The sequence below is a fragment of the Taudactylus pleione genome, unplaced genomic scaffold (genome assembly GCF_031769625.1).
Source record: "Taudactylus pleione unplaced genomic scaffold, aTauple2 ptg000206l, whole genome shotgun sequence".
NCBI classification, from domain to species: domain Eukaryota; kingdom Metazoa; phylum Chordata; class Amphibia; order Anura; family Myobatrachidae; genus Taudactylus; species Taudactylus pleione.
Genome location: NW_028284608.1, coordinates 7880006 through 7904790, shown reverse-complemented (window position 1 = coordinate 7904790; position 24785 = coordinate 7880006). Strand labels below are relative to the sequence as shown.

The window sequence follows — 24785 nt, the reverse complement described above, 5'->3', positions numbered from 1 at the left end:
TGATGCAGCAGCCACGGCAATAGCGTACAACCCTGAATCGGGCCCTATGTTCTTATAATAAAATTGAGGAAACATTATTTTTAGCCCTGGTAATAAAACACACACAGTTACCTGTAACAGGATATGATCGGGGTGTCACTGTTTTTGTTTGTAAGGTTTTTTTTGTGTTGCTTAAATGAGTTTTTTGTTTTATTTACAGAGAATGAAACTTTCGTAGATGATGGAGAATTTGGTATTCACAGTAAGTAAAAGGATATATTTAATTTTCACAGAGTCATGTGTGGTATAGTTATAAAACGCACCTACCGATTATCTAAGATGCTTAGATGAGCATTAACTACACTACTATGTAAGGAAAGAACCCGCACACTTTCCTAATGGAAGTATAACACTGTAATCTCGTTACATTGCCTTGTTGCCTCCTAACACCTACATAATGGAATGTTTCGGTTGTATCCTCACAGTGGAGGCCATTATTTCACGTATGCAGCCTATGAATTCATTCGAAACTTGTCACCTCATGAGTCTTTAGTTCCCAGTGAATTGATGGGCTGAATATTGGTTTAACTCACATTTAAGCTGTGGGGATGTGAGTTTGGGAAAGGCCTGCTCTGACATTTAGGGGGTATATTGACGAAAGTGCAGGGTTTTTAGAAGTGGAGTTGTTGCCCATAGCAACCAATGAGATTATGGTTCTTTATCTAGCACCTTCTAGAAGACATAGCTAGAATCTGGTTGCTCTAGGCAACATCCCCACTTCTGCAAACCCGCACTTTAGTAAATATACACCTAGATGTAAATGTTTCTCCATTTCAGCCATTGGTTCCTGATTACTAGTAAAGAATATGATTCCGGAAACACTGTTCTGTACAGTATATGCGAAGCATTAATGCACAGACATATCCTACGTACATATTGATAAATGTTTGGCTACATATGGCGCATTATGGATGTTTTACTTCTGTATGTGGCGATTTGAATCAGTTTGTGGCTGGAAATTGTTATTTGGATCCACCGATGGGGTCGATTTCAATTAAGACCCCCCCCCCCAAGCCAGTCTGTGCGAGTAAGTGCATCTGTACAATTGCAGTAGCTCCTGACTCGTAGCCCAGCGGGGCTATGCACAACAATCTGGGGCTCCGGGCCGAGATAGCAGCTGTGAGATAAGATGCCGTTCCCCTCGTACTTTAAATCCACCCCTATGACTCTAATATACCTGGATTGTTCTGTAGCAGAGAAACCAAGTAATGGACATTGCATGCATTCGCTACAAATATAGACTGATGCAGTTAGGTGGTGCTGTAATGCTTTCTGACACTGGTGTGAAATAGGAAAATAAATACAAGAGGTACATTACTTCTTACAGAGACTTATTACATTCAATAATTATTGTTATAATACCGTATGAAATACAAGTGGGGATTTACCCCATATTTTCTGCTGTTATAGAATAAATAAAAATTAGTACTGGGTGGACATCATTAAGATATGAAAAATTATAGTTCATATCTTTTTAAGTGATTATCCCTAAGATCCCAAAATGACCAAATAATCCATTGGAGTGGTATGAAAGGGACTAAGGGCCTGATTCAGAGCCACGAGCGATGTTTGCCCAACTGCGCATGCGTACGGATCGTTATACGCATGCGCGAACCAGTCAGTGCGGTCGAAATTCATGTGCTCGCAAAATAGCGAATGCCTGCTAATATGAGTGACAGAATGAGGCGTATGTGGGTGGTAACAGGGGAAGGTGCTTGAAAACGGGGAGTGGAGATCCGATCGCAGGCGTGCTTAAATGTCAAAACGGGCGTTTTATGGGTGTGCATAATTAATACAGCAGCGTCATTGACCACGTCACTGGGTTATTTTATAGCCAGAACTGCTCGCAAAATTGTGGTAGCAAAAAGCAACCACAAGAATAGCGAGCAGTTCATACCCTGGTCGATGTACTCGATTAATCTAATAAATAGCGGACATGACGTAGGATGCGAGCGGCCAGGGGGCGTAGTTTCCCAAAAAACGACCGCAAGTTATGTTCGCTCGTTCAAACCTAGAGGCGTGAACAGACCGCAAACAGCGAACGGTTCATTTGAATATCCACCCCTATTTTCTGGACGAGCGAGCGCTAATTGCGTCCGGCTCTGAATCAGGCCCTAAGGTAGGTCCCTTTCAAACCACTCCATTGATTTGTAGAATTTGACATAAACGTTACACACCGTATTCTTATTTCCTTCTATCTCTGGGATTTCCAGCTGCGTTGGGGGATTTTGCTCTATACTTTGCTCTTATTATTAGTGTGCTCTGAGCTTGGTGAACAATACAGACTGTCCCTTGTGGTCATCTAGCATCTCGTTGTATATGTGTGGTAAATAAGGTTTAATGATGCATTTTCTGTTCTAGAAATTTTTCTGTGAAAAAAATATTCAGGGATTGACCATTAGAAGCAATGTGGGTTTAAGGTGTGTCGGGAATTATGTGTTAACGTTAATACTTTTATTGCTAAAATGGCATTTAATGAAGTGTATGCTAGTGGGTTTTAAGGAAAGTCGTTAATTCTGAAAGGACCTCTAAGACCTACCTTTACTTTGGTTTACCTTGTAGACAATGGGCCTGATTCACTTCAGATCGCTATTGCAATGGCAGATGCGATTATGCGCACAATTCTGCTGCAAAAATATGCCAATGATTTGCGATCGCAAAGCCAGCATAGAGACGCCCACTGCCGTTCTCCCACCTCGCAGACCTGCGTATATATCTGTACCATCAAGTAACATCGCCCTCTCACGCACAATTACAGCAGCCCTGACTTGTCTCAGATATTACAACTGTCATCGCACGCAGTTAGTACTCAAGATGCAAGCAAAAATTAATTAATCACAAACTCAGTAACCGGGTGCTAAATTAAGAATTAAAGCAATATTATAATTATTTAAAATTGCTAAGAAATCTATAACGCGCCTCTCCCCAGTAAAGTAGCTCTGTTACTACAGGTTGAGCGTCCCATCCCCAAAATGCTTGGGACCGGGGGTATTTTGGATAACGGAATATTCCGTATTTTAGAACATTTGCATATCATAATGAAATAGCTTGGTAATGGGACCCAAATATACACACATAATACATTTATGTATTATATACACCTTATACACACACAGCCTGCAGGTCATTTTATACAATATTTTCAATAATTTTGTGGCTCAAGAAAAGTTTGTGTACATACATGAAATTCATTTTTGTTTCATATACACCTTATACACACAGCCTGAAGGTAGTTTTATACAATATTTTTAATAATTTGTGCCTTAGACAAAGTTTGTGTACATTGAACCATCAAAAAGGTTTCATTATCTCAGTCATGCCAAAATAATTCCGTATTTCGGAATATTTCTATATGGGAGACTCAACCTGTACTTGATAGTTTAAGTTATCAGAAATAAATATACAGGCAGAGTAGAAATGATTACTCCACTTGACTGTGCGCGATGTTATAGATTAACTGAAACACAGATATATAAACAATCAGTATTTTATTACTATATAAAATGAAGAAATATCTAGCTTTCAATCAGACTTTTAAAAGCCCACAGCACATAATTATGAGAATAATACATACACACAATGAATATAGAGGATCTAATTCCTCAGCGTCCTAAAATATCCCCACGCCACAAATACAAGGAAGCACAGGAAATTATGTATCAGAAGACCAGTGCAAAGAGCAACTGTTCATCTGATTTAATCAGTCCCACTCATGGTGGTAACGAATTATAGCTGTAAGAATTGTTCCTGTGTCCTGCGCATCTGAATGAACGTTGGAGTCCCACAAAGATAGATGTCTTTCTGAAGTATTAGCTGAAAGATGGTAGTAATTTAACATTAGCCTCAGGGGTGTACGAACGTTTAGAACAAGGTAAACCAAAGTAAAGTCCTTTTTTAGTTTTTAAATTTACTATTAATGCATTGAAATTTTTTGGATGCAATTTATTGAGTGCAAAGAAACATCACATTGCCAGTGGAAACTGCATTAATCAATGGCCATTCAAGTGATGTCTTTTTTTTTTGTATATTACTTTGACTGATTGGGTTGTTTGTTGCAACTGATAACTTTCATCTACTTTGCCAGATGGCGTTGAAACAGTGGATTCCGGATGGCTGACATGTCAGACTGAGCTTAGATTACGTCTACATTATTCTGAAAAACAGCCTGTTACTATATCCAAGAAAAAATTTAAAAAGTCTAGGTTTAGGTATGGTGATAAATTTGGTCCTGCTTTTTTCAGAGCATTGCCACCTTCTCTAAATAATGCTGTTTGTACAGATAATGCGTGTAACAATATTACTTGCAGATTGGAGTATTTCTCATCTAGTACTTGCTCGTCACCCATTAACTGGGCGTTTTTATGGAGCATTGTCTTTTTAAACAGGAGATTTTCCCAGCCCTGCCTTAGGAAAGCTTATAATTTAAAGCCATTCTTTAAATTTTTTTAAAAAGCACATTTTCAACGATTAGGGCAAAAACATCAGTTGCATAACTATTTTAAACAAAATGATTTCTTTGCAAATGGACCTGTCCCCCCCCCCTCCTTCTGTTGTGGACCTGAGATAAGGACTGATGGAAAGCAAAATCATTTTGCTAATGGCATGCCTGGCTATTATCCCCCACCAGCCTCCTGCTCCTTGGTACTTACTAGGTTGAGTCTCCCATATCCACAATGCTTTGGGGACCGGGGGTGTTATGCATAACGGAATATTCCGTATTTTGGAATATGTGCATACCATAATGAGATAGATTGGGAATGGGACCCAAATCTAAACACCGAATGCATTTATGTTTCATATACACACAGCCTGCAGGTACTTTGATACAATATTTTCTATAATTTTGTGGCTGAAACAAAGTTTGTGTGCATGAAATTAATTAGTTTCATATACACAAAGCCTGAAGATAGTTTTATACTTTATTTTTAATAATTTTGGGCCTTTAAACAAAGTTTGTTTACATTGAACCATCAGAAAGCAAAGGTTTTACTATCTCAGTCATGCTAAAAATATTCTGTATTTCAAAATATTCCGTATTTTGGAATATTTGGATATGGGAGACTCAACCTGTATTAGCTCTCTGACGTGGAGCATGTACAGTGGTTAACTTGCAGGCCGGCCCGTTTAACATCACTAATCTCTGCGCCTCTTCCTAAGTGCTTTGAATGGCCTTTATCGGTGGATGCAGTCTTTTTTTAGGCTGAACTAACATTGTGACAATACAACAATTCACTGGTAGCGCGTTACATTGGTGCCATTTGTAGGTCCCTTTTTATAGTGCATTTATGGATCCAATGAAATAACAGAAATTGTTAAAAAGTTGCAAATAAAACTGCTTGACAACTGTGTAACGGGCTTCTTGTTACCTTGTAACCAAGTTTATGGAGATTGGGCAAAAGTGGAAAATGATTGACCCTAACCCATTATAAAATCTCTGCCCATTATTAATACTTCTTAAAAACTCCCGATGAGTGTAGTGGATTACCTCTAAGAATAATGTGTCTATATCTTAAAAATAAATATAGCTTCAACGCAGTAACTCCATGTAAGAGGTAAATCCTTTTTTGCCATAGATTCAATATTTAAGTGCAGTTCTACAATCGGCAACTTTGTTGATTCGGAAGCTGCTGTACAGATTTCTCTCACATTTGAAATTTTCCACATTTTATATGTTAATTATACGTACAGTTACATGATGGGAATGTTTTTTTTCTCATTTGTATACTGATCCAGCTATTTTAAAATATGAATAAACTCTTTGTGAATGTGATAATTAAGGCAGCCTGCACACTCAAATCAAATCTGTAAATCCAGTGGGGTGGGCTTTCCCAACCATACATATAATCCAGTAAAGGTAAGACTATGCCTTTTTTATTTATTCATTCAGAAACTGAAGTTAAAGTTGCAATCCCTCCTAAAAGTTCTTAGAAATGACTTTGTAGTGGTCTATTTCTATGGCTTCTCCTGCAAGAACGTGTCTCAACATAAGCATTTGATTGCATCTCTCAAAGCGGTCCAATCAGAAATCTCCTCTGTGGTCACATGATGACGATGAGGCTGGAGTGTGGGGTGTGCTATGAACTTGAATGCTGTGAAATGTCACATCACAATGCAGACTAAGGGCCGTATTCAATTAGGAGCGAAAAGTCAGAGGCCAGACTTTTCGCCATCATTGGAGGTTTTGCCGTTGAGAGTTATCGCGCGCGTCCCAGCTTATCCCCGTATTCAATTCCAAATCGGCAAAAAACAAAATCGTCAAAGTCCTTTCATTTTTAGGGAAATCAGCCTGACACCCCCTGAAAGATGCTCTGACATGGGGGTTCACTATGGGTACCCCCGATTAGCCCTGCTAAAGCTATTTGGGGTCTTTGAATGGTCTCAATAGGCGCTAGTGGTGAAGAATGGCATTTAGCCACTTTTTTTGGGGGAAAGTAAGTATTCCCATCAAATTTGGGGTACACGAAAATGGGTGCAAGCATATTAAAGTTTCTGAATTGAGTTTTAAAAAGCGCTAAAACGCACCTTCAGCAAGCGCCTGTAATCAAAAATACACCTCCCTCATACTTGCAGACCCCCCCCCCCCCCAAATGCTATTTCGCTAGTTTTTGAATTCGTATACCAACTTTTTTTTTTGCCCCTTTTTTACAAAGTGTTTTTTTAAGGTGTTCTTTTGTGGGGATTTTTTGAAGCAGTTAGCTGCAGGGAGGTTCCTGCAACATTGCACCCCAAAACCCCAATTCTGCACTTTTTTCCCGCCAGGTGTTCATAGGCGAAAAGTTTTGCCTATTACATTGCATTGCATTATTGCGCCAGCGAAAAGACTCAAATTGAATACGGGGATAAATTAAATCGGCGAAAATGACTTCATCGGCGATTTTCGCTCCGAATGGAATATGGCCCTAAGTCATTGTGGAAGTGGTTACCATAGTAATCACATGACTCTTAGCAAACCGTACATTATTAAATTATATCACCTTGAAGAAAAATTCTTAAGGGAAAATGAACAACTTTATATGTGTCCTTATGTTAAGTTTTTATGAAATTGCATCTTTAAAAGCAATTTCTACACATAATAAAATGTAGAACAAATTATTCCCCTCTCAGCTCCTGATGTATGGTCATATTACCCTGTAATCTACTGCTAGACCAGAATGGCACATCCGGAGGGTTGGGATACCAAGTGGAGACCTCTGTTTTTATCAGATATGTAATTCATTCTATTGGGAACTGCTTGGTTTAGGAGCCTAAAGTAGTGGCACACTGATTCTTTGGGTCGTACCAGGGGTGCCTAGAGTGGGGTGGGGCAGGTACTAATTACTCTAGTCTCCTCCTAAGGGCCAAGTCAGAAGGCAGGAAAACGCCCCCCTTCTTAGCTGCACTGTCTCTCAGTGGACATGGCCACTCCTCCATTCTAGGCCACGCCCTCTCTAGTAGCGGAGCCTGCTTAATGACTGGGCGGCCATAGTCCCAACAGTAAAAAGGAAAGGGTCAAGCACCACTGTACTATACTGTACAAACAGCATTACAAAATAACAATAAATAGGCATACAGTATGTAACTGGAATCAGATACCCAAAGGAATTTGCTGCAAAAGTCTTGTGTTTATGTTGCAGTAAATTGGGGTCCCACATTGCAGGAGCTTAGCCTAAGGTGAAATTATTATGAGGCCGATACAGTTAGCAGCTTGACTGGCATGATCTGTTTTCCCCTATAATGTGCATGGAGCTAATCAATTATAGACCCGTGAGCAGTCCTCAGACTGCAGTTAACATTTCTGCTCACACCTCCAAAGGGTGCATGTCAACTCCAGGTGCAGGGCTGCTCAATGGTCCCTTGCTGGTCTGTTATTGACTAGCTCTGGTCACTTTCCACTGGGGAACAGACTGGGTCAGTCAATCAGCGGCTAACTGATTTGGCCTCAGCATTTTCTTAAGTCCCACTAGAATATAAAGGGGACTTCATATAGATTTTGATTTTGAATTGTCCTGAATTTTGAAGTTTGTCTTAAATGACAATGGGCCAGATGTATGAAGCTCTGGGAAGTGATAAAGTGCAGAGTGATAAGCGACCAGCCAATCGGCTCCCAACTGTCATTTTTTTAAACACAGCCTGTAACATGACAGTTGGGAGCGGATTGGTTGGTCGTTTATCACTCTGCACTTTATCACTTTCCAGAGCTTCATACATCTGCCCCATTGCCTGCTTATCCTACAAAGCAGCATAGAGCTTGTAGGGGGATAATTATGGAGCTGGCGCTCATTTGCTGTGTAAATTGTTGCTCTAGTCTATGGGGTACATTTATGACTCCTCGGTTTTGCAAAGCCGCCGATCAGCTGCTTTAACCGATGGACTTCAGTCGGTCAAAGCCGCCAAACATCGTCGTCTTTGCAAATCTGACGGATAGTAATATGCCCCTATGTCAGCCAATCACTATAATCTATCTAGTTCTGTTTACAAAATGAAAGAAAAGACTCTGATGCTTTGGGGTACAACAGTTTTTTTGGGGGTTTTTTTAATCCCATTTTCTGAGCACCAGTTTATATAAATGCCCTCTACTGTTCTATAATATTCATAAATATGTAAATGCCTTTATACATTAAAGATTGTAAAGTAATGGCCAATCGGGTGGCTGTATCGTAAAAATTAAAGGATTGCATGCACAAAAAAAACTTTTATTTTTTTAAAGGTTTTTTTTTTGAATATTAAACTTATCTTACAGCACAAGGGAGACATTTTTTTTTTTTGGGGGGGGGAGTGCACTTATTAGTAGATTTGAATGTGCGGTTTTAGAACCAGATTTAGTTGATTTGCTGCATGATTTTTTTTTTTTTTTTTTTACATCTTATTAAAGTGTGGAAATGCATAGATTGTAATTTATGTTCGTTGCACCACACCAGTTTATTTAGTGTATGTACATATTTGTCATGAGCTTACAGTAGATGTACTTGTGCGGACAGGGTGAAGCTAACATTGGGAGGCCTTGAAGAAGAGGGTGAAGATGAAGAACCAGATAAAACGCCCCCCGGTTTTCTCCTAAAGATGGCTAGCAGTTTTGACATCTCGCTAATAAGCAACACAGAATATAAGTCTCGGCATTCGCAGCCAGAATGTGGTTACGCACTCCAGCCTGACCGGTGGACTGAATTCAGTATACACACCATGGAGCCAGAAAACTTGGAGTTACTTTTTGACTTTTTTGAAGTAAGTGTTTATGAAGCGCTGTACAGACCATACTTGATGAGCACATGAAGGGAGTCGCAGCAGATTTAGCAAAATGAGACCCAGTAATGCTGCCCATCCACTAGATGAGCTGAAAACGACTGCACGATTACGACATTGTAATCGTGCAGTCGTTTGTCAGTCTGTGATGAGCCTGCACTGAACGAGCAGTCGTTCAGTGCAGGCTCATCAATCATCTGCTAACATGCTCAACCTGACGTTCTCGTCGGGTTGACCAGCTTGTTTGCACGATGATAGATGTCGGAAACGACCAGCAGGTGCGCGCATCGCTGGTCGTTTCCGACATAAATGTGCACGATTTGCAAGCGATTGCACAATAACGACGTCGTTATCGTGCAATCGCTTGCAAATATCACTATGTGGATGGGTACCTTAGGGCTAGTTTCACACGCAACAGTTTTGTCCGGACAGTCCCTTTCACAAGAAACGTTTCTGTGCTGTGTGTAATGTTATTGCTGTATGCTTGAATCTCTCTTCAAACCGTAGACCGTGGACAACAGCTGTCCTAGTCAGTGGTTATCACGGCTGTAACACGGCGACTGTCCCATGTGTAAGCCCTGATGTATTTGTCACTTCCACTGAAATGAAACACGGGAAGAAAAACGTCTTTTTTTTTTTTTTTTTGCTGGACGGACAAATGTTATGTGTGAAATAACCCTAAGAATTCCACCTCATTTGTACAGGCTCTTTATGTCCACCTAAGCACAATAATACATAATCTAAAATTCCATGTAAGAGGGACCTACATTACATAGGGCCTGATTCAGAGCCTCTCGCTCTGAATCAGGGCCGGGTTTTTTTTTTTTTGTTTTTTTAGAACTGCCTCCTGGCCGCTAGCTTAGCTGTTGCGAGCTATTGCGAGCGGCCATGATGATGGTCAAGACCATCGGGCTTGCGACGAGACCCTTGTGGTAGGGTCTCGTGGCCGCAAGCCCCAGAGAGATTTCGGCTCTAACAGCCGGAATCTCTCCACTGACATCACTCGTGATGTCAGTGGGTCCGCCCCCAAACGGCAAACGTTCTCATGGGAACACCTCCCCCGGCCCGCCCACCAAAGGGGGCGAGCTGTCACTCAACATCGACAGCTCGCCCCCTTTGGTGCGAGACCCGGAGCGACGGATTGCCCGGCGCTAGCTGGCTCTCGCGCACAATGGAGCCGGCTCCGTCGTGCGCATGCGCTGTTGGCCACCATCGACCCGGTTGCGAGCGCTCAGCGCTTGCGACCGGGTCTGAATCAGGCCCATAGTTCCCAACTTCTCCTACTTTTCAGACAGGTACAGGTTTTAAAGGTTTGTCCTTGAAGATGTTCATTGACCCCAACTGCAACATATAATTTCCTTTTCTGCATGTTCGATGTTAGATTCAGTTAGCCGTGGGTTCCGTGTCTTCTGCTTGCTAGTTAAGAGTATAGGATATTTTTTTCCGGAAGCGTGCTCCTGATATCTGCGTAATTCCGTTTGAAAAGGCAAGGCACAGATTGGATGAAAGCGAAAAGAGGATTTTTGGTACTCGCCGCTAAATCCATTTTTCTGAATCCATCTGGGGACACTGCGTTCCCTCCCCTTCTTTAGCCCTGTTCTGTTCACTATTGTTCTGTGTGGTCCTAGTTTACTTTTCTGTTAGCTCTCCTATTTTCTCCTTTTCTTGTTAAGTTTCGTCTGATTTCTTTCTTATAAGTCCGATGGCTTCATGAGATTTAGAGAGGGAGGAGCAAGCTTTCAAACAAATTTAGTTTGATATTTGTGCCTGCTTCTGGCCTAGCGCCCTCAACACTCTAAGGTCAGTGATCGTGCTGAGCGACAAAAAATTGTGGGTCCTCGGGACCCCTCACATTAGAAGATTGGGGTCCTACTCCACTGTTTTTGAGTCCCAATACATATTATGGGGGGTGAGGACAGGCAGCAGTTGGCAGAGTGCTGGGGGAAGATAGCAGTTGGGGTACAGGGGGTTAAGATCAAGCAGCAGTTTAGGTAGGACTGGGGGTAAAGGCAGGGAGAAGTTGGGGTAGAGCTGGGGCTAGAGGGAAGTTAGGGCAAGCAGAGCTTGAGGGTAGGGAGGGGTAAGTGCAAACCACAGTTGCGACTGCTGGGGGCAAGGAGGGGGGTAGGGTCAGGTAGTGTTGGGGTAGGAAGGGGGAAAGGGTGGATAGCAGCTGGGGCATTACTGGCGGCAAGGAAGAGGTTACGGGCAGGCAGTACTAAGGGTTTGGAGGGGGCAAGGGTAGATAGCTGGGGTAGTATTGGGGCAAGGGGGAGGTTAGGGGCAGGCAGTGCTGGGGGTAAGGTGTTTATGCTGTGGAACTGCAAAGTAATTTTCAGTGTCAGTCCTGACAGCTACACACTACCACTAAGGCAATTCACAGTAAGGTAAATCCAGTATCCCTGCCTATAATGATGTGTATTTATTATGGAAGTAGACACAGTATGGGGGTAACCTATGGCCTGTGGGGCGATTTCAAAGATTGTTTAGGGTTTTGCTCAGTATTAGAGGGTCACCATGGACCAGGACAGCTGGGTAGCGAGCACTGAGTAAGGACACTAAATACAGGGCAGCTGGAGAATGGAGTGCTAGCTCTGTAGCTCACAGCAGGTATAGGTGTCTCAAAGGAATGATGGCATCATGTTTATTGCTCTTCTGTAGTTTTTACAAGAGCAGCAAATAAATATATAAAAAGAATTCAACATCGAATAATACAGAAGCACTATGGTGTTATTATTACCCTGTGATAAATTAATCCTCTGCCCAGAATAAGTGCCAGGGGCACAGTCTAATGCCCCACTACTGCAGTAACCAGAAAGAACCCCCAGGGGTCAGCACTGCGCACACTCAGCAATCACTGAGCGCTGTCCCCTACATACACACGTGGGGGGGGGGGGGGAGTAGAACACTGGGTACACCCCCTCCATCTTACCCACCCTGTCTGGAGCCCCTATCGCCCCTCTTCCATACCCTTGGGGGCGCCAGGGCATGATCCACCCGCAATGTACAGAGCCACTTCCTGCACACACATACACAGGACACGTACATACTGCGCAGGCACTGATCACAAGCGCTGGCAATCTACCTCCCTGTGAGCGGGAGGTAGATTGCCAGCTCTTGTGATTAGTGCCTGCGCAGTATGTACGTGTCCTGTCCCCCAGCTCTCCTCGCATGCACAGCAGCACTGTACTACCAGCATACACACTGTTACTAAAGTAGCCACCATCATTACTCACCTACAGGATGTGCTGCCAGTCTGCAGAAGGAGGAAGCCCGCGGGGAGGAGGGGGAGGCACGGAGCTGAGGTGGAAGGTTCAGTAGAGGAGGCTAAGATTTGGGAGGGAGGCGTGGGGTGTGGCAGCTGCAGAAAGCACCAGGGGGACACAGGGATTCTGGGAGCTGCAGTTCTTACATCAATCTCCAGCCAGGCGCTCTGTGCCCAGAGGGGGAGGAGATGCTTCCAGCGGCAATAGGTTGATGAGAATCTGCCGGCGGCGATTGGTTGAGAAGATGACGCCGGCGGTGGTGATTGGCTGCTGCACATCGCACGCACAGCGCGGCCCGCTCAGTTTTAACAACTGGGTCCCCAACTTCGCTATAGCGCGTATTTTGCAATCACTGAAGGTATACAGGTTGAGTCTCCCATATGCAAAATGCTTGGGACCAGGGGTATTTTGGATAACGGAATATTCCGTATTTTGGAATAGTTGCATACCATAATGAAATATCTTGGTAGTAGGACCCAAATATACACACAGAATGCATTTATGTATTATATACACCTTATACACACAGCCTGAAGGTCATTTTATACTATATATTCATTAATTTTGTGGTTCAAATAAAGTTTGTGTACAGGAGTGAAATTCATTTATGTTTCATGTACACCTTATACACACAGCATGAAGGTAATTTTATACAATATTTTTAATAATTTGTGCCTTAGACAAAGTTTGTGTACATTGAACCATCAAAAATCTAAGTTTTCATTATCTCTGTCATGCCAAAAATATTCCGTATTTCAGAATATTTCTATATGGGAGACTCAACCTGTACCAGTATTCTCTAGATCGATTCAGAGAAATGGATTTAATGGTGTATACCGAAGATCCTCTTATTTCTTTCTTACACTGGTACTATGGGTTGCTGGTGGAACTACAGGAGCTGGCACTTAAACTTAACATTATAATTTTAAATCATAAGCTCCTCCCCTCTGCGACCCCCAGAAGACAAGTGTGTTTTAAGTGCCCTTAGGAGTTGGGCATGTTTCTGTGGGGCTGCTGTTACATCCCTACTAGTTAGTGTTTTATTTATTTGTAAGCTTTTATGTATTTCTGTTTAGACTGGCTACTTCCTGCTTGTAGCCGCGTGCAGCGGGGTTGCAGTGGCTGTTGGGAGCTTGTGTGGCTTGCATTGATTCAGCTGCTTCTGCCATGGTAGAGCCGGCGTGGGCTCAGGGTCTGGGCCAGTATCAGAATTGGTGAAGCTAGTAGTGCTTTTGAGGACAGATCAGACTCAAGCCGCAACAGTGTCTGTTCTCTCAGGACAAGATTCCCTTCCTCCTGGAGGGGCAGCACTTTGAATGCCAGACTTTTGGTGGATCATTTCAAATCTTTCAAATCGGTAATCTGTGGCATGGAGGCCAACACATTTTTGGCGTCCATCGAGATAAGGGACGTGTACCTTTACATTCCTATTTGGGATGGTCATTATGCTCTCCTCAGGTCAACGGTCAATCTGCTCATTATTAGTTCCAGGTTCTGCCGTTCCGTCTGGCCACAGCCCTGCGCATTTTCACAAAACTCATGGTGGTTAGTGTTCACTGTAGGTTCTACGCCGGGAAGGGCGCGGATCTAGATAAAGGGCACTCTGGCGTGTGCCCTGAAAGGGCACACCGGCCATGAGTGAAGGGGAGCGTTTTTAAGGTGCTTCTCCTTTTCATTACTCTTGGGGGCGTGTCCGGCACTTACAGACATGTCGGGCTGCTTTAAAGTTCTCCTGTATCTGTGAATATGCGCCTGGCATCCATTCACCGGCGGTGACTGCTGCACCACTATTTTTCCCACCCACGGGACTCTGTGGCACGCGGATGTGGACTGCACCCGACAGGCTGTTTTAGCAGGGCACCGCCAACAGGACAGGGTGCATTCTGCCCCTTTGAAATTGGACATGGAGTGGTGCCCTGTTTAAACAGCCTAGCGCGAACGCTAGTGGTGGTGATGAGCCTGCTGCGAAAGGTAGGTATCACTGTGATACCGTACTTAGACGATCTTATAAAAGCGGACTCTGCTGCTCTGTTGCAGATACAGCTGGACAGCACAGTGCAGATCCTTCGGGATCTAGGCTGGATTCTGAATTTCAGGATATCGCAGCTGGTACCTTGTCAGCGGATGCTGTTCCTGGAGGTGGTCTTCGACACCCGTCTCCAGCGAGTGTTCCTTCTGGAAGTCGAACCCGGTGTACTACAGAGTTTGCTCAGAAAAGTACTGACTGTATCTCACCCTTCAAATTTGCTTTGTATTGTACTACTGGGCAAAATGGTCTCAACTTTTGAGACCATTCAGTTCACGTGGTTCCACTCTTGAGAATTCCAGTGGGAAATTCTCTGGAATTGGCGGGGGCCCGCAGAGTTCTTCTCAGTTCCTCACTCTTTCCAGCAGCACCTGTCAGTCTCTACAATGGTGGCTGGTATCCGAGAATTTACTCCAGGGCCGATCCTTGTTCACTCTGTCTTGAGTCATTGTCAGTCACCTAGGTTGGGGTGTCGTGACGTTACATCTTGGCCTGCAGGGCATTTGGTCACTGCCAATCAATATACTTGATCTTTGAGACTTTTTTTTTTTTTTTTTTAAGCTCTGTCTGGCGCCCAGTCCATCCTAGCTGGCCGTCCAGTGCGGATTCAATCGGACAATGCTACTGCAGTGATCAAACAAATACAGTGAATATAATCAGCGCTTCAATGAATATTGATGCTACACGGGGATACCTGGAGTGGTCTCAAACACTCCAAGTAGCTATAGGTATGAATAAAGAAACAGTGTAGCCCCTTTGCGCACCTCAAATGGGAAATTTTTTTTTTTTTTTTGAGGGTATTAGAAATATACAGTTTATGCCTGCACTCCTTAAAAGTGCAGATTTTGTCTCTTTCGGTTTACTGTCAGTGGCACCTAGCCCTTCTTCCAGAATTTCGGACCTTTTTGCAGGGTGTGTTACGGATTCAGCCACCTTTTCGTCTGCCTGTGGCCCCGTGGGATCTTACTCCAGTCCTCTCTGGTCCATATGATCTGGATTCCGTTGAACTTAAGTTGGTCACTTGGTACTTTGTCTTTCCCATAGCCAATGCATCGGCTCTGCGAATTTCCAAATTGTATGCTTTATCTTGCAGGTCGCACTTCCTCATATTTCCGGAGGATAGGGCGGTTCTGCGTATAGTTCCTTTGTTCCAGCCACATGTTGTTTCTGCCTTATACTTGAAACAGGAAATTTTCTTTCCAGGTTTTTTCCTTCACAGGCTTACCGGGACTGTTTTGGTTCTTTTCGATTTGGTTCATGCCCTGCGGGTGTACTTGGACAGAACTTCATCTATCCACCATACGGATTCCATTCTGGTTCTCTATGATGCACACAAATGTAGTTTGCCTGCTTCTAAACAGACCATTGCATGGTGGACCCGTTCAGTCATTATTCATGCTTATTCTAGTGCCAGACTGGGTGTCGGCACATTCTACTAGGGTGGTGGCTATTTCCCGGGTCACGCGGCATGGGCTTCCACACAGCAGCAGTACCTGGTCCTCTGTGCACACGTTCAACGTGTTTTTGTCTGGAGAAGCCCACTTTGGGCCTACAGTTGACCGGTCTGGTATCCTGGCATTCCCTCCCCTGGGGACGGCTGTTGAACGTCCCATGTTACCAGTGTCCCCCAGCCTGGATGAAAGAGAAAAGGGAAAGATTTTTGTGTACTTTACCACTGAATCCTTTTCTATGAATCAGTCGGGTGTGGCTTGAAAGATCTACAGTAAAAAGGTAGACAATGTCTAGATAGACACCAAATGTTAGACAGTCAAAAGGTCGACGCACTAAAGGTCGACAGGGTCAAAAGGTCGACATGAAAACGGTAGACCAAAAAATAGTCAACACATGAAGTTTTATTTTTTAAACCCACCCTGCTGGTGCCTAACCGTCGGGGTAGGTGCCTGACCCTAACCGTCCCTTCTAGTGCCTAACCCTAACCATCCGGTAAGTGTCTATCCCTAACCATCAGGGTAAGTGCCTTACCCTAACCCCCTGGCAAGTGCCTAACCCCCAAAAAAAACATTTCGACCATTTGTGCCTGTCGACCATTTGTGCCTGTCGACCTTCTTACATGTCGACATTTAGTGTGTCAACATTTTCTCCCTGTCGACCTATTGACTGTCTAACATCTGTTGTCTATCTAGACATTGTCTACCTTTTTACTGTAGATCTTTAGACCGGATCCCGAATTAGTCTTGGGGACGCTGCGTTCCCTCCCTCATGCTCAGACTTTGGGTATTTGAAATGCCTAATTTATGATGAATCCTGTCAAAAGAAGAACCACAGGTTTTGTGGATGCCCCTTTGCCCCCCCCCCCCCCCCCAAAAAAAAAAGTACAGGTACCACTGCTTATAATCCCTTCTCTTATGCCTCTTGCTTTGCTTCACTGGTACAAAAGTTACATAGAGTTGCGCAGCCAGAATATTATAGTATTTGTTTGGAATGGCTTTTAATGTAACTCTGATATATTTTTTATAATGTTTCTTTAGAACTTAGAGGAGAACCTATAATGGTTGTACATCTGTACATGTATGTTCTGGGGATTTGTATTCTGCACATGCTAAGTTGGGGTTGGCTGTATAAAAAGTTGTATTTTATTACTTTTATCTTTTTGGCTTATTGTTATGTTGTCCATGGTTTCTGTACCTGCAGGAAGACCTCAGCGAGGCCGTGGTGCAAGGTGACACGCTCCCAGGACACGTGGGCACAGCTTGTCTCCTGTCCTCCACCATCACGGAGACCGGGAAGAGCAATGGCATTATCACACTCCCCATTATGAGCAGGAATGCCAGGCATACCCTGGGGAAAGTTAGAGGTATGCTTCTTGGATCGCTCTCCTATGAAACAGAACATATGAGCCTATTTTATTTCATGGGCATGTTTTCCGTGGGAAATAGAGCAGTGATTTCACACCACCAGCCTACGCTGTGATGAGCCAACCAGACACACAAACCCACTGGGTTCTACAGCGTGACATAATTGCTATTCTGGAAGAAGAAACAGCTTGTCACATAATGTTCTAACTCATTGAGACGTACAGGAATAGCTAGCTGTGTTGTGTCTCATAGAGCACATGATAGGCACAAATGTGTGCAAAGGGCTGCTCCTGGAAGTTTGACTGCAGAAGAAACTTTATTTAGTTCCCTTTCCAAAAGGCTAGACGATAATAAAGACTATTATCATATAGGTTACGTTACTAACATTTTGGCTTCTGATATTAAAGGTGTTGTCCCAGGGGTAAGTGTCATAGCCTGGGAGTCGCTGGCAGCCGCGCAGTTTAGTCTAATTTAGCAGTTAGACTAAAAGCGACAATAATTTAATTGGGTTTTGGTATAACTCTTGTAAGTCTAGCGGCTAAATCCCTGAAGTCTCACGGCTACCTGCAACTCGCAGGCTTATTACATTTATCCCCCCCCCAGAGCCCCCTCTCCCTTTATAGTTAAATGTGTGGTCCAGCTCACCCCATTATCTGAAATTATGAGGTTTTATATATCTGTGATCTTGAAGCACAGGAGGACTATGGGCCTGATTCAGACCCGGACGCTAAGCTGCGCTCTTTCGCAGCCAAAAGGGGCCGGGTATGCAAATTCCGCGTTCGCACTGTGTGGTGTAAGGACGCCCTCTATGTCTTAGAGAGCGACGGCAGAGCGAACGCACGCCGGAGTATAAAGCCGACCACCTTTCTTTCTAAGCACACGTCATCTCCAGGAAGTGTGTGATTAATCGGTAACATCGAGAGCCATCGGAGCTGCACGCAGTGCTTGAAGTAGACCATACCCCATTACAAGCACAGCGATCAGTGCTGGCTAAAATACAACCAAGTGACGTATACAATGACGCTTCTTTGCTAATTATGCACATCCCTAAAACTCCGTTTAGACGCCCAGACACACCTGCGTTTGCACATCCACTCCCCCGTTCACAAGCACCTTCCCCTGTTACCACCCACAAACTGCACTATTTGTCACTCAAATTAGCGTCCAGTCTGTGTACTACGAGCGCACAATTCCTGAGCGCATTGAGTGACTCGCACATATTGAAGCATGTGCAAACCTGCGATTATCGGCTATAGCGTGCGTTCGCAGCTTAGCGTCCGGGTCTGAATCAGGCCCTATGTTCAGTCCTCTTTAATGATGCTGCAGAGTTTGGACTGACATATTATGCACGCCATTAGCATTAAATAAGCATTTGTTGGTATGAAGCCGTTTAAATCTTTCCTGCAAGTCTATACACTGTCGCTTTATACTACATATGAGCTATACCGTTTCTCTTTGCAGTTGACTATATTCTTATAAAGCCCATACGAGGTTTTGCGTGCGACATGTCCAGCTCTTTCTGCAAGTACTGGAAGCCACGGACCCCACTTGATGTTGGACATAGAGGTGCCGGTAATTCAACCACAGCTGCAAAGTGAGTATAATGGTACAGTTACTAGACCTGAACGTTGGTGGAAAGTGAAATGCTAATGGTACAGTTACTAGACCTGAACGTTGGTGGAAAGTGAAATGCTAATGGTACAGTTACTAGACCTGAACGTTGGTGGAAAGTGAAATGCTAATGGTACAGTTACTAGGCCTGAACGTTGGTGGAAAGTGAAATGCTTTGTTACGTGAATAATGGTCTGTTCTGTAAGCCAGTACTCTGAGCATCTCATTTTTGGGAAGCTAAATTTAAGATGGAAAATGTTTTGCAATTATTTTCTCTTTCCCATTCATGGTGTTCTGCGCCTCCTTTTGTTACTCTGAGGGAAAGCACTGAAAGGTTTGTTAGCAATCAGCCCAAAATAACCCGCTGTTCCTGGTGTGTTTAAGATGAAAAGTGTTTTCAGTACATTTCTATTTTAATCGCACTGTCACATTGGTTATTTTGAGGCGTCTCCTGCATGCAAACAGGCAGACTAAGGTCTGTGTAGGTTTAATGTACCAAGAGTAATTATTATAAACTTAGATTATTATAGGCTTAGCAGAATAATATGTTGATAAATATGTGAATGTTTTAGTGATGACAAAAACGGCACCCCTTATTATGAATGTATACTGATTAACCCCCCCTTCCTTAATGAATTAATATTGTTTGGAAAATGTTACTATGCTCCTAATCTTATATTCACAGCAAAATCCTAACTAACTAACTAACCCATCTCTATATAAATGATATCTACTGCTTTTTGTAACATTTTTTCTGCGTTGTAGAACTGTGAGTTTTTAATTAAATTTATTTTTTACATCTTTGGGTCATGTTTTGGCCCTTTTTGGTTTTTTAAATGTATATATTTTATTTGACAGACTGGCTAAGATTCGTGAAAACACTGTGGCTTCATTAAAAAGTGCTGCCAACCATGTAAGTTTGTATGTTTAACTTATCTGTTTTATATATTCTTTTTGTTTTCTTTTGTTACAGGGTACATGTAGACTTGCTCTAACATCAATATCCTGACTGTTTTATCAAGTTGCGCTAAATTGGTTGACATTATTACAGTACAGACACATGGGTATGTAGTCAGGAAGCCAGCAGTTGAAATGCCGACCGCCGGCTTCCCGACTGAATCCTGGCATGGGACTAATGATGGGCATCGAAATACCGACGCCTATCGTTATCCAGACGCCGAAACCCCGACGCCCGGCATACCGAACGCAAGTAAGCCGGGCGTCGTGACCTCTTAGCCGCGGGAGGGGTGGACTTAGGGTTAGGCACCCCCCCTCGAGCGTTAGGGTTAGGCTACAGGAAGGGGGGGTTAGGCACACCGGGGGAGGTTAGGGTTAGGCACCCCCCCCAAAAGGAGGGTTAGGTTTAGGGTGTGCGGGGAGGTTAGGGTTAGACACCCCTAAGGGATGGTAAGGGGGGCGGGGGAGGTTTAGGGTTAGAACTTACATTAGTCAGAATTTTCTGCTTTCTGCCTTCCGGCATCGGTATTATATCCGCCGGCGGTATGTCATACCGATTCTGACACATATATGCATTTTGTGTGCTTGGAGTAGTGACCTGATTTACAGCCATGTGTATTTAGCCTTAAAATAACTTTGTATTCACACACCCATAGCATTGATGCATTCCACAGATTCCAGACACCCTGTTCAAACCTATTTATTCCAGCCACTTAGGCAGTGTAACCAATCCTCTTACCAGTCAGTTCTAATACTCAGATAGCTATGGCTGTTCATGTGGAAAAACTGAAATAATTTGCTTTATTGGACAATAAGGAAGTTTTGGCACATCGTTTATCAACGAGTTTTATCACTAAAAACAAGTAATAAAACTCACTGCGTATGATAATGGTGCTCCAGCCAATCAGCTCCCAACTGTCAGCTGTTTGAAAAAATGACAGTTGGTAGCTGATTGGCTGGAGCACCATTTATCATACACAGCGAGTTGATAAATGAGGCCCCGACTGATCTAGAGCATATGCAGATATTTCCGTTTATACAGGGTACCGGTACTGATGTACACAATTATATAGAGTACATTTCTATTAAACATGCTTCCAAACAGATGAGAATAGAGCAGGCCACTTTGGAAGGAAGAAATTGCCACTGTATATAATGGCACCAGTTTTATTTTTGCCTCAATGTTTATGCCATGAAATTGTGGCAGAAACATGCAGAACTGGAGGAAATACGGCATTGGCTTTACCGCATTTAGCACCGCTTTAGCTAGTTAAGGTCACTCTCCTGGTGTATAAGCGCACGTCTGAATGCGGAAGGGCTGGGACGCCCACTTTGTGCACCTGCAGTTACAACCATCGGGACTTGCACCAGCCCCCTATGTGCAGAATCTATGTCAGAGTATGGCCTCCAAGTCCGCAACCACTCCTGTGACACGCCCAAAAGACTGAGGATCTTTGTGCGTCTGTTCAGTCACTTCCCAGTCACCGGCTAGGAGCTCCCGGAATCCCTGCAGCTCACTTAGTCCCGTGGCAGACACCTTGGGACCCACTTGCTTTGTGCGACTTTTCAGAGACTTTTTTTTTTTCAATCACTACTTTATGTGAACAAAAACGTTGCGCCCCATACGGTGCCAGTGCTAGAGACCATCAAAGTATAATGCAGCCACTTTTTTAGTTTTCTTTACATTCATTAAAGGCATGATCTATGAACTGAAAAAAACTATTTAGCAGTAAGGAACTGCAAAAAATCTCGGCGCTAATTGAGAGAAGGATGTAACGATCAGTGCCAGCTGCAAGTATTAGGGTTATGGTCAGTAACCCAGAGACAATAGTCTCTATAGCAATGTGCAGAAGAAACAAAACAATACTGCGCTATGCACTGGTATATTAAATAGTATTAATCATATGTCTATAATAGGTTTGCTGTCTGTTAATAAACAGGAGGCCTTGTGAATAAGATAAATGTTTTTAATCAACACAATATAGTTCACATATGTACCAAAATTCCAATCATGTGCACATGAAAAATGGATCCTTATAAACACATAAAAACAAATAAATAAATCAATAATGGGCTGTAATAAATTGCTGGATGCAAAAAAGTATCATTGAACTGAGGTATCACAGCATAGCACTCTGGAGAAAGCCACTATCGTAACAATGTGGCAAGAAAGTAACAAGTGTATCTTAGTACAAAACAGTCAGAACAGCTGAGTTCCGCCACTGTGTAGCAATCACTACTGGCGTCCCAGAGTGAAGTGCAGTGGAATGGAAGAATAAACAGTGGAAAGGTGGAGAAGGTATTACCTCTACCTCAGGATGGCCGTGGCCGCACTAGTGGCTGTCCCGGCTTATCTCTTTGTTATGTGGCCGCGGGTGAATAATTATCAGCTGCCATACAATAGGAGACCAAATATCTGTGAGGCGGTAAGCGTGATCCAGCGAACAGTGACCAGGAGCAGGTAATGTGCCGTAGGTGACTGGATCCACACTGTCCTCCGCCCTGACTTGTTCGTTTCACTGTGGAGTCGCGGCCGAGTGAGACCGACTTGCCATACAGCGGGAGATCAGATGGATCTGTATGATGAATGTCGCGTGCGGCTAGCAGCGCTCCCGGAACAGATGGATGGTTCCGTATATATCATCCAGAGTAACAGACGGTATATGATAATAATGCTGTGAGCAAACCTCAGATGCCTGGGTGATGACGTCAACGCGTTACGTCCCGCAAAAAACGGAACTTTTTCAAGACTACACATGATCTATGAACTGCTTGTTTACGGCAGAAGAATGTATATCTCTTTGTGTCATGAACGGTTATTGAGATTGGGTTGCTAAATTGTGCAGGATCCTAATCCCTGGAGAACAGGTGATCTGTGTTTCCTGTTACCAGTGGTATAAGAGCTCATGGTTGAGGGGCCCATACATCTGCGCTGCAATCCTCCGATCCTCCAACACTGATCCGATCCACTGATCTGCTTTCAAAACCGCCGGCATCAATGATCGGCCATCTATTGGGAAATCGGGAATTTCTCCATGGTAAAAAAAATTTCCCTCTTTGCCAGTCCCGATCATTTTGTGGCCAGGATCGGCAAATCTGGGAAATCCAACATGTCCTCGTTACATCTGTAGTTTTCGCGCGGAGCGAAAAAAATTGTGGGTCCCAGGGACCCCTCAAATTGGGGTCCTACTCCACTGTTTTTGTGTCCCATCACATATTATGGGGGGGTGAGGGCAGGAAGCAGTTGGGACAATGCTGGGGGCAGATAACAGTTGGGGTACAGGGGGTTAAGGACAAGCAGCAGTTGGGATAGATCTGGGGCAAGAGGGGAGTTAGGGCAGGCAGAGTAGGGAGGGGTAAGTATAACCAGCAGTTGCGACAGTTATGGGGGCTAGAGTCAAGTAGCGCTGGGAGTAGGAATGAGTAAAGGGTGGATAGCAGCTGGGGCAGTACTGGGGGCAAAGAAGAGATTAGAGGCAGGCAGTACTAAGGGTAGATAGGGGACAAGGGTAGATAGCTGGGATAGCATTGGGGGTAAAGGGGTGCTGTTAGGGACAGGCAGTGCTGGGGGTAAGGTGTTTATGCTGTGGAACTGCAAAGTAATTTTCAGTATCTGTCCTGACAGCTACACACAACCACTAAGGCAGTTTACAGTAAGGTAAATCCAGTATCCCTGCCTATAGTGATGTGTATTTATTATGGAAATAAACACAGTATGGGTGTAACCTATGGCCTGTGGGCCGATTTCAAAAATTGTCTGGGGTTTTCTTAGTATTAGATGGTCACTGTGGACCAGGACAGCTGTGTAGTGAGCACTGACTAAGGACACTAAATACAGTGGTAGCTGGAGAAAGGAGCGCTAGCTCTGTAGCTCACAGCAGGTATAGGTGTCTCAAAGGAATGATAGCAGCATATTTACTGCTCTGAAAAAAACCGCTTTATATGAATAATACAGATGCCCTATGGTGGGATTATTACCCTGCGATAAATATGTACCATATAATCTTTAATCCTCTGCCCAGAATAAGTGCCAAGTGCACGGGGCTAATGCCCCCCTACTGCAGTAACCAGAAAGAACCCCCAGGGGTCAGCACTGCGCACACTCAGCAATCACTGAGCGCTGTCCCCTACATACACACATGGGGGGGGGGGGAGTAGAACACGGGGTGCACCCCCTCCATCTTACCCACCCTGTCTGGAGCCCCTATCACCCCTCTTCCATACCCTCGGGGGCACCAGGGCATGCTCCACCCGCAATGTACAGAGCCACTTCCTGCACACACATACACCGGACACGTACATACTGCGCAGGTACTGATCACGTGTCCTGGCTCTCACATGCGCAGCAGCACTTTACTATCAACATACACGCTGGTACTAATGTAACACTATGTATGCATCATTACTTACCTGCAGGATGTGCTTCCAGTCTGGAAGCCCGCGGGGAGGAGGGGGAGCCACGGAGCGGGGGTGGGAGGTTCAGTAGAGAAGAGGCACAGGGAGAGTCCGAGGGAGCGGGGAGTGGCAGCTGCAGAAGGCGCCATCGGACGCGGTAATTCTGGGAGCTGTAGTTCTCACATCTCCAGCCGGTCTGTGTCCAGCGGGGGAGGAGACCCTTCCAGCAGCAATAGGCTGATGAGAATCTGCCGGCGGCGATTGGTTGAGGAGACGCCGCTGGCGGTGATGATTGGCTGCTGCGGCACTGCACATCGCTGACTTTTAAAAACTGGGTCCCCAACTTCCTGTAGCGCGTAAAAATGTGCTATAGCGCGTATTTTGCGAACCTTGCATCTATCCGTCCAGTTTTTCTTTACAGTTTGCATGTCATTTGCATAGCTGACGCAGCAAAAC

General features: G+C 44.1%; 1 protein-coding gene across 3 annotated transcripts in view; it reads left to right on the top strand.

Moving 5' to 3' along the window:
• Positions 1 to 24785, top strand: part of GPCPD1 (glycerophosphocholine phosphodiesterase 1) — a 70587-nt gene that overhangs the window by 19762 nt on the left and 26040 nt on the right. For all 3 annotated transcript variants that reach the window (XM_088478029.1, XM_088478030.1, XM_088478031.1), the window contains exons 6-11: positions 200 to 241; positions 4124 to 4247; positions 8997 to 9240; positions 17203 to 17365; positions 18828 to 18960; positions 19836 to 19890. In XM_088478029.1, the coding sequence (XP_088334155.1) occupies positions 200 to 241; positions 4124 to 4247; positions 8997 to 9240; positions 17203 to 17365; positions 18828 to 18960; positions 19836 to 19890 (761 nt within the window). The remainder of the gene's footprint in view (positions 1 to 199; positions 242 to 4123; positions 4248 to 8996; positions 9241 to 17202; positions 17366 to 18827; positions 18961 to 19835; positions 19891 to 24785) is intronic.